The following is a 14929-nucleotide window of genomic DNA, read 5'->3' on the forward strand; positions in this document are numbered from 1 at the left end:
TAGGTGAACGAAGATCGACTTTGTCTCCTGATTCATTGGAAGCTTAAGTATTACTCGACGATTGGACCAGAACTGAGAAAAGAATTTAAGGAACTCAACTTTCTGATGACGAAGTCAAAGATTTTGATATTGAAAGAACGAATACAACGGAAATAGGAAATGGATGTAAGTAGCAATACCATTTCATAATGTAAAAGAGTAAAAATATAAAATAACTACATGAGTTTTGATTCCCCTACATCCTAAGGGGATACACAATTTAAATAAGTGCAAACTTTTTTTTAATAAATTTAATTTTTTTTTTTTAATATAATAATCTTAAACGTGGCGAACTGTGAATCGAATCGTGAATCAGCAATTTCAAATCGCGAACTGTAACTATTTTCGGTAGTTAAGTTAAGGGTGGATTTGTTTGAAACTATAGAACTAACGGTTTCGATCCGTCGAATCATGAGTTTCGAACTATTAAATTTTCAGTTTCGAACCGTGATCAGATCTAGAAAGGATCATTTGAGTTTGATAAATTAAATATAATTTTAAATTAGAAATATATATTTTTTGAAAAATAATGCTTTATTTATCTATTGATAGTCTTTTTTTTACCAATTTAATATAAACATAATTATCATATATATTTATTCTATAGAGAAAGGAACGCTTAATTTATATTCTATTTTTTAAAAAAATCTTTTTTTTTTCCTATGAATCAAATGTAGATGACCACAAGCAAACGGATCGAGCCAAACCGGAATGAAAAATTTGAAACTAATAAAATTAATTGGGAATCAACAGGAGCCGATTTTGTTACAGAGCCATATCAATGTTGTTCACCTCACCAACCCACACGCCCATATAAATACTGAGGTGCCTGCTGTGCCTTCTTCGGAGCCCTAAACGTGTAAACTAAAAACCCTGCCGCCCGCCTCTTCTAAGTCTTCTCTTTCCCTCACAGTTAGTAAGCGAAATGGGATCCTCCGTCAGCCTTGCCGCCGCCCCGCCACCTCCCGTCGCTCCCCCTCCGGCCCTCCCCGTCGGCCTTGCTCAGGTTCTTCCTCAGAAGGCGGAGGAGAAGGGCGACGGCAAAGCTGCGCCGGAGAAGGTCGACTGGCTCGATCTGCCCTGCCCCGTTCCGTACGAGGAGCTTCAGCGTGAGGCTTTGAGTGAGTTCATTCTCCAAATCTTGCACGTTGTCTCTTCGTTATCTCGTTCTGCTCTTTGCGTTTCCATTCAGGCTCACTATTCGCTTAGTTGATTGAATTTCTTGTGTTGCAATCGATGCTCTTCGCGCATGAGCCAAGTCGCCAACGTGTTATGTGTGCCTTTGATGGATCTTGTGTCATGTGTATCTTTGTTGGATCTTGTTGTGTGTGAAAGAAAGTGAGTCTACAAAAAGTGAGCCCATTGCTATAACTTTCCTGGCTGACTTCAGACCTGACTTATAAAATAATCTTGTCTACCGCATTCCTGTATGAGAGAACAAAGAAGAATCATTTTCATAGTCTAATTCATATTTTTGTTCCTTTGACGTAGCTGATGTATATTATTGCGGTTTCCCCTCCAGCAACTAAGGGGGAGTTGCATCAAATCTTTTGAGTGGTGAGAATTGCATGCTAGCTATTGCCTCTTAAAAATTTTTCTCTTGCAAGGAGAGGTTGTTTCCCTAGTGATCTTGGGATTGTGTGTGTGCTTTCAGCTCTCATTAGCAACATAGTGTTTCTTTTGATGCTATTTAAAATATGCTATTTAAATGTGATGCTATTTAAAATATTCTTTTTGTTTTTGTTAAGTGGGCCTTCTGCTAGCTTGAAGGATTGAACTTGAAGTATCCTATGGTTTCTTCCAAGCAATTAGTTGAGCATTTGAAAGTTACGTATTTACGTTGTCTGGAGATTACCAAAAAGATATAGCACTTCTGAAATGTGCATCATTACATTTCAGGAGTGTTATTGTGGTTTCTGTTATGTGATGCTAAATTGTAACTTTGCTATCTGTGCATGTGTTCTATTATTGGTAGTTGAAGCAGGTATTCAGTACTTGTTTCTTCACTATGTCTATGATAGTTATGCCTTGTGCAAAGTCCATCTTCTCCCTTGTGCATGAACTTAGTTATTCTCCTTTTCTTTTTGATGTGAACATGCCATAGTTCCATGGCCAAATTCTAATTTATAATCTTTAACTCTGTTTTTTGGTTGTAGTCATATAAAGAAGTTTCTCTGATTTTTTGTTCCTAGTGCCTATTTGTTATGTTATCTTGGTTACTTCAAAGGCCAAGTCTCTAACTATTCTGTTTGAAAGATTAATCAGTAATCATGGTCTTTATTGACTTCTTGCTTCAATGCTGGCTACCATGGTTTTATTGAATCTTTGGTGCAATACTGAGATTGCTCCCTTCTGATTTGCACAGCCATAATCAATGCAATAACCATTTTACTTACATGACTAATGTTGTGGACACCGACTTTCCTCCATTTTCACAATGCAGTTGTTTTGTTCTATGACTATCTATTTTTTACTTAAACTTCATTGGCCGGTTGAGTATAAACAATGTAAGATATTCATGTGTATAAATCTCATCTCTACCAAAGATTGATACATTAGCTTTTCTTGTGTGGTTAGTAGATTTAATGGTTGGCCTGTTTCCCATCTTTCTGATCCAAGAACATATCTTGCCAATTATGAACAAAAAGCATCTTTTTGCCTTTTCACGCTCATCAACATTTTGGAATCCAGTATTTTCCTTTCATAAAAAGCTAAAGAATTGGGATCAACTTGTATGTATAATGTGTACTTATTGGTCCAAAAAATTAAGATCAAAATCAGACGATATATATTGCTACAACTTGACCTGCCATTTATTAATACATTGTTCTTTCATGGTCATTCTTTTCAACAACATTGATCTATAATGGTTTGGTATACAGTACTGTAACAATCCAATGGACAAGTAGAATAGTGTCATTATGGTTTTCAAAAGTCAAAACCATGATGCTAATTTCTCTTCTCACAAACAACCTCCATTGTGATGCAAAGTAAACATTTGTAAGTTGTCTTTATATACAGTGCATTTGAAATGATAAAATAAGGCCCTTTAAATTTTTGTTGGAAGAGACTAAAATTAAACCTGCAGATTTACAAATTTCAATTTTGACTTGAAGAAGGTTATTTCCCTTTTGTTTCTTATTATTTTTGAATTGGTATTCAGTGTCCTTGAAACCAGAGCTCTTTGAAGGATTGCGGTTTGATTTTATGAAAATGCTAAACCAGAGATTTGCTCTCAGCCACAGGTAAGTTTTGGCGGTTTAATTTGTTTGTCTTGACTATGTATTATATTTGACAAAATTTGGACAGTGTTTACATGGGATCCATGGAGGTCCCTTCACAGTCATCTGATGTAATTAAAGTTCCTTCTTCACACTATGAGTTTGGGGCAAATTTTCTGGATCCAAAGGTTTGTCCTTTACTATCTTGAAATAGAGAATATAAATTTTATACATAAATGTGTCCTGATGGATTTGTTGATGGCACTATATAGTTGATGCTTATTGGAAGGGTATTGACTGATGGAAGGATGAATGCACGAGTCAAATGTGATTTAACTGATAATCTTGCTTTGAAGATACATGCTCAGGTCTGAATGCTAATTCTTACTTCCCTATAATGTTGTGTGATGATCATTAAATATCTGCTTTTCTTATGTTGACAGCTGACAAATGAACCACATTTCTCCCAAGGAATGTTTCAATTTGATTATAAAGTAAGTCTCCTCTTAAAATTTAATGAATTTAGAAATTTATTCGTTTCATTGAATGGTAAATTCACTTCGAAATATGGTCTTAGCTATATTTGTATGCATATTTGCATCAGATGAATGTAAGTTAAATAGTTTTTTTTTTTTTTTGCTCTCTTTACATGAGGAGAGAGAATTAGAGAGGAAAGGAATGATTCAAGTGAAGTTAAGAAAAATTTAAGCTCCATTTCTCAGTCTTTACTTGGATGGTAAAAAAGAATCAAAATAATTCTTGTTTCCCATTTTTTGCTTGGTTGGTAATGTAAATTTCTCCATTTCTGTCTTCGAGAAAGTAAAAAAATTATATGTTTCGTTCAAATTTTTTCATCATTTCCTTCTAATTTGGGATGATACAAGAATTGATGGTTTTGGAAAATTTAGATTGAATTAGACTTTATTTATTTCGTGGAATGAATTCTAGGAACTAGTGTTTTGGCAATAAAAAATCATGGGCGAATGGATGATTTTATTTTGGTTAATCAATTTTTTTTTTATAAATAATATTTGAGGAAAATGATTTTTTTTTAATCTTTCTGAAAAGAGCCATTTTTTCCACCCATCCATAATCCCTCCACAATTTAGATAAATTCTCCTCTTCCCCTTTTCCAGGTTAATTTATTTGGGCAATTGATTTGTAGTCTAGGAGCTGATCAGGCCTAGTGAGTAGTCAAGCTGGACGAGCATGGTTGTGCTGGGCAGGCTAATAGAGCTGCACGTACCAACCTCCCTAGTTAGGCTGAATTGATTGGCCCACTCTTCCTGCCCAACCTTGAGAAGGAGAATATATTTTCTTATGTGCATGAAAAACAGAAAAATATATTTTTCCTATAGATTTAAGTAACACATTTAAACATTAAAAGATCATCAAATGCAAATTATATTTTCCAATAATTTTAGTAATACATCTAAATAGCAAACAATAATTTATTTTCTCTGAAAGAAATCTCCCTTGAAAATATTTTCACAAACAAATTGTTTTTCAGCAAACAAATGGAACCTTATTTCCTTCTCAAGTCCCTCCCACTCTCATTTTAATCCATACAATGGAACCTTTATCTCATTTTGTCTCAGTAGTTAATACTCAACAAGGAGGATATTGAAAATTGTTAAACATGAAGTTTTCTGGTCCAATAGGAACCACCATTAGGCTTGCCTAGAATAAAAACTGTCTTCTTTGTTTTCTTCTTGCCTTTCTGGTATGAGTCTATTCTAAAGGCTGTCCTTATATGGATTGGTAAGGACTAGATTTTCAGACTGTTTTTAATATCTGATTGGAACAACATGAGTTTTCAGAACAGCATAAGCCCTACTAGGTATCTCTTATAAAAGTAAAGAACAAATTGTTATCAATAGGTACTGGGTATTGGTAGATTTTAGTCGTGGTATCCATTTCCATGTGTCATGATGGCTTGCATTTTCAAATTGAATGCATACAGTATTAGGTACCAATTTGGTCGGATGTAGATAAATATTTTGCATCTGATGGTGGCATGACAGGGTTGATGAGTTGAACTTAAGGCCTAAATCAGTGAGGATGAAAGTTAACTAGACTTATGGAGCAAAAGTCCAGGGTAACTTTTGGCATTCGAGGTGAATTTTGGTAATAGTACAACTGGATGGCGGTTATAGTTGTCTTATTTCCAAAGAGTGAACAATATCATGTCACATGAATCATCACTGTTGATGTGGAAAGAATTACCTCAAAGACAACACCATTTGTAGGAACAATTGCGTGTGCATGCCTCCCATTGAAGATGGATTGCCCAATCTGTTATTGGTGATGATTCAACCCTGAAGGTTGCTTTTGAGAAATGATAAAATTGTGAAGGTTTTAGCTCTGGAGCGGTCAATACATCAGTAGATCCATGACTCTAGGTCAATATGATAAGATGACCTCATTTAGATGAGAGGAGAACAAAATAAAAAAGATCATCAACTGATTCAAAGTAACACATGAGCCACCATTAAGAAAGGAAGTTGAAGAATGATTGGAAGATCACAGTTCCACCTTTTGTGAAATTTCAGACATCCTTTATTGTTGGTTCATCTCTTCTCATCTAAGGAAAAACTGACTCTTGAACTCTCATTTATTGAAGTGAGAATAGTAACAACTTGAAGTAAGGCATGTGGTTTGCAGAAATGCATTGCCCTTGTGATATCTTTACCCAACAAGGGTAATTCTCTAGGAATTTTCCTTTCTGCAGACCTTTAGACACATTTTTAACTCCATAGTTTTGATGTTATGTTACATTTTTCACACTAGCAGTTAACAAAATTGTTGGTAGCATTTTTTTCCAGTTTTTTTTTTGAAAATCATTTCTTCCTAGAGCTAATGATTGCTTCACAGGGAAAGGATTACAGGTCTCAGTTCCAAATAGGAAACAATGCTTTCTATGGTGCCAATTATATTCAGGTAAGATTAGGTGAGGTTTTGGAATGCTATATTTTTTGTACAAATTTGAATTTCTTAGTTTGTCTAAATAATTTTCTTATTGTAGTTAATCATGCCAAATAAAATAAAAAAGTAATTGGTGAATCTCCTGTATTTTCTGCAAATTTATTTAAGGAATTCATTCTCTGTTTAGAATTGTTGAATAATGAATAAAAATAATAAAAAAATTGGGCAGTCCCCCTTCTACCTATATCTATATTCCCCAACTTGCTCAGTGAGATCCTAAAATTTCATAGAAATTTTGATTTTAGGATCGCTTGAAGATTTTGGTAGCAAATCTGCATACTGTTACTGATTTTTGAACGTAATGCTCTCCATACATTGCTAACTCTTTCATAAATGACAATAATTTCTATTTTTTATCTGTTCATGGAAGACTGAAACAAAGTTAGCGGGGATGATAGTTTAATTATTGTAACATAACATGACAAAAATGATACGGACATAGTAATGCATATCCAATCAAACAAGTTATAAATAAACATAAAATAATAAAATTCATAAATCTATATTTGCGCATTAAAGAAATAACAATTAAGAACCAAATTAGTGGCATGCTAGAATATTAAAAATATGAGTGACTAGTATCATGCATAGCTATCTGTTACTTTGAGAAGTGAATCGGTGGCTTGACCTACAAAAATACATGGGAAAATGGAACTTCTGTTTTTGATTTTTCAGCAAGCATTTTTAAATTCCATTCAATTTTGTTTCAGAAAGTTTGCTGGTTGCAGATTAGTTTGTTCTATGCAGCTGGCAGCCTAAGCTTTGCTTGATTGATTGATTTCCTTTCTAGAATGCATCTTATAAGGTAACAGGGCATTGTTGGTGACAGGACTAGGAATTAAAATAAATAGGTATATTGGAACTGGGAAAGACTCACTTTTCTTTGACTTTGAGTAGTGGCAGACTTTGAGTAGTGGCAGATAGATATGCCTCACGCTTAGCAAGGAAAAACTGCTACAACTCCAATGGACTCAGGGAGACACCTAGGATCTTTATATGCTGTTGTGGAATGATTGGATAGAGCTGGCTTTCAAAGGAAAGGACTCTCTTATGAACCCATTGGGGAAAGTCAGTCCCTTCTTAGTGAAATTTATTCTCAGATATTAGAAGGGGAGCCTTGGCGCAACGGTAAAGTTGTTGCCATGTGACCAAAAGGTCACGGGTTCGAATCCTGGAAACAGCCTCTTGTAAAAAGTAGGGTAAGGCTACGTACAATGGATCCTTTCCCGGGATCTCGCATGGCGGGAGCTTCGTGCACCGGGCTCCCTTTTTTTATTTATTTATTTTTTATATTAGCTTTCAGATGAATTTAAATCTAGAAAGCTATTGAAACAGGAGAAGGAAAATAGCCTAAAACAAAACTTTAAACTCAAACCGTGACTAAATCCTAAGAGCTAGCCATATCATTCTTCTATAGCTTTTGGGACATTCAACTAGTCCTTTTTCCTTGGAAGTCACTATCAGGTACTAAACCCCTCTGCCACACACATCTAATCACCTCGTGTGGCTCACTAATTCCACTGAAAGCACTCATTTGTTTTAGCAGAGCATAGTCCAATGCCAAGTGAAAAATGTCTCTTCGTTCAGTTTATTCACTCATCTGAATGTTCATAACAATCTAATTGAGTACCCTTTAGGAGGAGAAATTATCAAAAGAGTTAAATAAACTGGTTTTTTTTATGAACTTACTGGGACAGCTTGCTTAGGTGGGTCGCATGGATTGCCTTTCTGAATAAATGCCTAAATGGGACCTCTTATTCACTAGGCAAAATAGTCCCCTTTTATATCTGCCTGGCAGCCGCCTAGGCCTCTTTTCATAACTATTGTTAGTGAGATCTTTTGAAGTTGGGGCAGAGGTTATTTCTTATTATAGAATGTTGGTATGGTTGTAGTATTTGTTTTTTTAAACTTAAGTTGAATTTGTGCCAAGTTACTTTTTTAGAGTTGAACCTTTACTCATTAAACAGTCCTTGCATCTTAAGATGGGTGAGTAAATGAGGGCGGGGCCTAATTGCTACTAGTTTCAGTATCTCCCCTGTATTAGGTATTTGTGGAGAGATTAGAGACTTCCTTTTTTGTTAGGTTCAAACTTGATGATTCTTTCATTGCATTTACAACGATAAGTATTTATTTGTTTCATTATGCATGGCATAGATATAATAGAATCATAGTACACCACATGTTCATGGGAAGAACATCACATCATATCATACTTGATCATTGTAGTCTCCATTTGAGGTGTGGTAAACACCTCCCTTTGACAAGTAAATGGACGGAAGAATGGAAGATCCTAGTCCATTTTCATGTATCATTTAGTGTAGGTATTATGAAGATATATCTCACAACCTTGTCTTCAAATTTCTTTTTCATTTTTATCAAATTTATTTGTCTAAAAGGTTATTTTTCTTCTACTTTCTCTATGGTTCATCTAATTTCATGATGAGGTGTTGCAATTGTTAAGGTACCACAATCTAACAAGCCTCTTAGCCTGACTTATCCTAGATCCGTCAACAATCAAACAACAACAAATACAGAAGAGATTAGGATAACAAAAAGCAACAAATTTGATCCCAAACCTAATCTGCTTGCTAAAGCGACCTAACCTTTGAAACAACTCCATTTTCTCATACAATGCACATTTGAAATGAAAAAGGAGATGGTACCATTAGCACCCCACAACAACAGATCAGGCTTTATGAAACTTGAGAACATAACTTGCACAAAGTCTCCTTACAAATCTCCATAAATACGTATGACCAACGATACCAAGGATCTCATTCCAAGATCTCAATTGTCTAACCTACCACTTGTTGAATTCGTTGACAACAACTTGATAAATTAATCTACCGGTCATAGTACATTCAAAGTAATGTATGAGTCAAAAGCTCGTCAACCTGTTAACTTCTCTCCCTTACCTATCACTTTTTATTTATCTAAATAAATAAGAGCAATAGAGACACCCATGCTGATGTGTTGAGAAATGTTGCACCGAGTAATGAGGTTTTCAAATTTTAACTTTTAAGGTAATACACATTGTAGATTTAAGAAATTTAATGTTGGGGACTGTGCTCGGCCACATTCACTCCAAGTACTTCCCTAAACACTTAAAAAAGTTTCATGACCCCTCTTTTGGTCCTTTTCAAATTATGAGAAAAATTAATACCAATGCATATGTTGATATTTGCGGACTTATTTAAACATAATATTATTTTCAATATTTTGGACTTGCTACCATATTGGGGAGCATTCAAGCCTTTCTCTTTGTTTGTCGAATTGCTTACCGGTCACATATCATTAGTGTTGACTCCACTTCATCAATGCCACAACATTCTCATCCTACTTGCTCTAAGTTATTGAAGAAATTATTCCATACACTCGAAAAAGACGATCTAAGAAGAAAAGTCAACGACTCACCAGGAGTCGAGTTCTCCTCAATGGAAGAGAATAATACGAACAAGGAACCATATTGGCATCAAAAGGACAGTAATTGAAGAAAATAATCAACAACTGTCGGATTCGGCTAAAATGACTCTTCCACGTCACAACTATTCCATCTTCCCACTTAACTAAGCAATGAAACACATTGACATAAAAAAAGGAAACGATTGAAAAAATAAATCAACAATTGTTTGACTTGGCTAAAAAGATGTCTCGACTTCACAATTGTTCCACCTTCCCACATGACGTAGTTAAGTTCTCTTTGGTCATGGATTTAATTTTATTAAAAGTTATTTAAGTCGGTAACTTTTATAATTTGTTGGAACTTTTTAAAAGACTCAGTTAAGTTTTATTAGGATAATTAGGGTTTTATTAAAAGTTATTCAAGTCATTAATTTTTATAATTAGTTGTACCTTTTAAAAAAATTATTTAGTTTTTAAAAAAGTTTTTATTAGGATAATTAGGGTTTTATTTAAAAATTTGTTATTTTATAAAGAATAGGGCATGTTATCAAACTATAAAAAGGGGTTAGGATCCCATATAATTGATAAGTTTTGGAGTTAAAACAATTTGAAAGTTCTTTTTCTTTGGGTGAGAATCAGTAAATTCCCTCTAAGTGAGGATTTGTATCTTTATCTTTTCGTTGTGTTGTGTCAATTGGCAATATAATTTTGCTTTGGGTGAGGAGTATATCTCTATCCTTCCGCGTGCTGCTTCAATTGATATCAGAGTTTTCCTCTGGGCGGGGATTGTATCTCTATCTTTTTGCTGTGCTGTGTCACTTAGCCCCTAAGTTTAACTATTCTGAAAACATTGTTAAGAAACTAAGCCTATTATTCTTATTATTTCTAATAATCAATCTTAAGCTACAATCTCATATTTGATTTTAAAATGACATCAACTAATGACAGGCAGTTATCGGTGGAACTTAGCAAGAAAAGACAGATAATGAACAACTTTAATATGGGAAACACAAATGATATTAAACCAAATTGATTAGGATCCAAAGAGGCTCAAGGTTTGCTAAGAATATTTTATCCGGAAAATCTAATGGTATTTGATTATGCCACTAGTGGAGTCATATTTCATATACAAAACACAGTAGTTCTATTTCCATTGCCTTTAATTCAAGCATCGTCTCGCATTAGAATTTGAATTTCTCCTGCTAATCTGATGGAAACCTTCAACATCCTTGTAATTTGATAGACTTTTTTCTGCTTCCTCTTTGGATAGAATTTCAAATTTTGTACAATTCAATTTATATGGTTAAATAGGACTTCCAATATTTATTTGTCAAGACTTCTAACCTTCTTTTTTGTGTTCATTGTACAGAGTGTCTCACCTCATCTGTCGCTTGGAGGTGAAATCTTTTGGATTGGTCACCAAAGGAAGTCTGGTGTTGGTTTTGCTGGTCGATATAACACAGATAAAATGGTATGTCTTCTCCCTACTAGAAGCTTCGTCTGTAATCTCTTTTCTGTCGACTTGACTCTTTCTAATTAACTTATCCTGTTATTTATCATGTTTTAGCTAAGTCACTTATCTCTTACCTGATTTAAGTGTACAACTTCCATTGTTGGTTATTCACTAGAGCTGTTCCTCCTCTGGCTTAATTAATATTTGCTGTTGTTGTTTGTAAATGATTAGGTAGCCAGTTGTAGTATTACAATTTGCAGAGTGCCTTTAGTTTTCTAGGAAGGGTGTAATCAAGTTCCAGGAATTTGCCTTCCTTTTTTGCTTTTTCAATGATTTTGATTTGGATCTGATTTATTCTCAGATTTCAATATCTAGATGTTTCATTGGATAATACTATTCTGGTGAATTTTAGTGGGATATGAACCATGTTGGATGCTTGTATTACTATGTTTTGAGAGTTCATTCTTAGCAGACTGTAACAGGATATTTTGATCAGGTTGCGACTGCACAAGTTGCTAGTACTGGAATTGTGGGACTAAGTTATGTTCAAAAAGTATCTGAGAAGGTTAGACTTCTACATTTGAAATAACTTGCTAAGAGATAGTTGTTTCACCAGGTTTACCATTATCTCTGCATCTTGCAGGTTAGTCTTGCATCTGATTTCATGTACAATCAGATGTCCCGAGATGTTACTTCAACGTTTGGTTATGATTACATCCTTCGTCAGGTACTTTCGTAATAGATTTAAACTTTGTTGTTTGATTAGCACATTGCTTGCTAAATTACAGCCTGTGATCTTTGCACAATGCCTTAAGTGGTGGTGGTAATTATATATCATACATATTTTGGCTAGACAAGGGCAAGTATTGTGTAACCTGTTTTGACTATTCTGATCTTTATAGAATCGTGATCCTACGCAGGATTGATTTGAGGTTAGGATTGAATCAGTCGGGATCGGATAACTCTTAAAATTTTATGGTACATGATTAATAATTAAAAAAAAATATCTAAAAAGGTTATTTACATATAAATAAATTAATAATTTTGTATATACATGCAACCGTTGACACTCGACACCATAGATGACATTATTACACGTACAAATTTAAATTAATTAGTAATTAATTACTATTCTAACATAGTAGTACTCAATAATATTTATATTTTCATATCACAAAATGAAATAATATAAAATTTTTACTAACACAATAACAATAATTATATTCAACTTCAAGAATATTCCCTTGGTTCACACTCAATTTAAAGGAAGCAGACGTAGCAGAAGCTGTTGAATTCTTTGATTCAAACACGAACAGTGGAAACAATCTTCTAAAGATCTTGTTAATTCCGTAGAATATGGACAATTGACATCCAAAAACTCGTCGCTTTAGGGAAAAGAAATGACAGAATATTATAGATTAAAAATCAACTCAAAAACAACTAAATAAATGTTTGAATTGTCTCAAAATCCTAACCCTAACTCTGCAAAAGATGGAAATAATCTAAATTATAAAATAGTTCAAAAAATAATAAAAAAGGACAATCTTCCGAGTCTTCAAAAAGACTTATAAACGATGTTTTTTTGGGTTTGGAACTAGGCGGTTACAGTAAACTTGGTAACCGACTGTAGATCTTTGAATGAACTTTCATTTGATATATTATAGGGTCCCGTTGTTCGTACCAATCCTATCAATCTTGCTCCGATTTTACCGTACCCACTGATTCTGCTCTAATTCCACTGCAAAAAATGATCCTACACAATTTAGGAGCGATTTGGTGCATCTGGATGGTAGGATCGTGCAATCCTACGATTCAGATCGAGATTTTGAAACTATGATTTTTACCCATGGTATCTAAGCATTAGCCATGACCCTGGATGCCTAAATATTTTTACGCAATGTCCACTAGCAGAGTTTGAAATGCGAATTACAAAGCAGAAACAAAGACTACGAGTCTAGTGAAATGTGACAAATAAAACTTAAATTAAGGAATCTTAATATTATCCGAATATGTATTGGAATTGCAATACTTTAGCTGGCATTGAGTTAGAATAAGATTCAGGTTGCTGAAACCAAATGATCGAGACTAACAAAAGTGGTTGATTTTGACATAGTCTTGAAACACCATATAGCCCCCACCCTCTTCCTCTCCCAACACACTTGTTGATGAGACCTATTGCATGGTCCGGCACTAATTTAAAATAATAACTGTGTTCCACTCTAAAAGACGAAGTTCTATAATTTTCTGAAATGAGTTTCTTTTCTTGATAGCTGTTGCGCCATTATAAACATTGGGTTGCTGGCAACAGATATAATGTTTTTTCAATAACATTCAAAAACATGAAACCACATCTCAAATTCTGAGTTCTATAAGAAAAGGCCTGTACCATCTTTATGGATTATGTTACTTTTTTTTTTTTTCAATACTTGTTCTAAATTGTGTGGCATGCAGATGCCATAAGGTTGATCTCAATTGTCTTGTGTACTTGTGATATTACTCTATTGTTACTCTTCCATTCAATCTTTGCAGTGCCGTTTACGGGGAAAAATTGATACCAACGGTGTGGTGGGTGCACTTCTAGAGGAGCGTCTTAATATGGGGGTCACTTTGCTTCTTTCTGCCGAGGTGTGTTGCTTGTCTTAGTACAAAGGGTCGCTGCATTTTAGTTTAGAGATGCTTTAAATGTATACTGCCCTAAAACCACCAATTCGATTAATTGTTGCAGATTGATCACGGGAAGAAAGATTACAAATTTGGGTTTGGTTTGACCGTTGGAGAGTGAGGCTGCTTGTAAAATTTTTCAAAAATATTTCCTGGTGCTTCTTCCACCGGGTCATTCAATTTGGTGGCTCGTCAAGAAAAAGGGTTTTCCCTTGTAGGCTTATATCTTGGAACCAATCTATGACTCGGAACAGCTGAGCCCGGATAGGAAGAAAGGTTCTCTTTTTTTGTTCCCTCGTTTCTCCTTTTTCTTGAGTTAATTTATAACAGCAGATTGCTGAAGGATTCAGTTGATTTCATAATTGGGCGTTAGAGGGCCATGTTTTTATTTTTGTTCATCATTGATGGAACAAGTCCTTGTTTGATCTCGACCAACGTGTCTGATTGTGCTTCAGTAGGGCTGATGCAAAAATACGTATCAGGAAACCATTAAAGGATCTTTTTCTCCTTTTTCTCATTAAAGATATTGCAAATACCGAATTTTAATTCCTGCATGCCGCTTAAGGGGACAGCGCTGGTTTAAGAATTTTGTATGCAACAGTATTACAAAATAATAGTTGAAATTTTATATAATTAAAAAATGATATTAAGAATGTTTTTTTTTTCAATGATGAAAAACATTCAAAATTAAATAATAAAATGGAAAATATTAAATAATCTTTCCAAACATAGAAGTTCTTATATAAAAAATGAAATTAAATATATTTTGTTTTTAAATTGAAAAATATATTGGCGTTCTTTCAGTCACCGTCTGTTGTCTGACACGAGCCTCTATCCATATCCATTTTGAAACGTAATCCAGGATCTTTAAAGTATAGTTATTATTATTATCGAATGATGGAAACGGTATTATGTAATCAATCCCTCAAAAATCAAAATGTTCAACATCTGGAATGTTATTTAGCATCATCTTATGTTTTCTGAACATATACAACGGACACCTCTTTCTATTGTTTGTTCATGAAAAATTGAGTTTATGCGCTTCTATCCATTTTGAAACGTAATCCATGATCATTCAAATATAGTTATTATTAAACGGTATTATGTAATCAATCCCTCAAATAGTTCGACCTCTAGAATGTTATTTAGCATCAACTAATGTTTTCTG

General features: G+C 34.2%; 1 protein-coding gene across 1 annotated transcript; it reads left to right on the forward strand.

The window, feature by feature from the left end:
* Window positions 1–858: 858 nt before the first annotated feature.
* LOC121984329 (mitochondrial import receptor subunit TOM40-1-like) lies at window positions 859–14283 on the forward strand. Its single transcript, XM_042537209.1, has 11 exons — window positions 859–1160; window positions 3203–3284; window positions 3349–3448; window positions 3533–3628; window positions 3704–3754; window positions 6135–6200; window positions 11017–11118; window positions 11597–11665; window positions 11744–11827; window positions 13630–13725; window positions 13826–14283. The coding sequence occupies exons 1-11, from the start codon at window positions 965–967 to the stop codon at window positions 13880–13882; spliced, it is 999 nt and encodes a 332-aa protein (XP_042393143.1). The 5' UTR covers window positions 859–964; the 3' UTR covers window positions 13883–14283.
* The last annotated feature ends 646 nt before the right edge of the window (window positions 14284–14929 follow it).

The sequence above is a fragment of the Zingiber officinale genome, chromosome 5B (assembly GCF_018446385.1).
Source record: "Zingiber officinale cultivar Zhangliang chromosome 5B, Zo_v1.1, whole genome shotgun sequence".
Classification (NCBI taxonomy): domain Eukaryota; kingdom Viridiplantae; phylum Streptophyta; class Magnoliopsida; order Zingiberales; family Zingiberaceae; genus Zingiber; species Zingiber officinale.

Excerpts from the sequence above, each read along its gene's own strand:
- LOC121984329 (XM_042537209.1), top strand. The coding sequence starts at position 965 with ATGGGATCCTCCGTCAGCCTTGCCGCCGCCCCGCCACCTCCCGTCGCT. Across the intron at positions 3,285-3,348 it reads AGATTTGCTCTCAGCCACAG|TGTTTACATGGGATCCATGG; the intron begins GTAAGTTTTGGC and ends AAATTTGGACAG. Across the intron at positions 13,726-13,825 it reads CTTTGCTTCTTTCTGCCGAG|ATTGATCACGGGAAGAAAGA; the intron begins GTGTGTTGCTTG and ends TAATTGTTGCAG.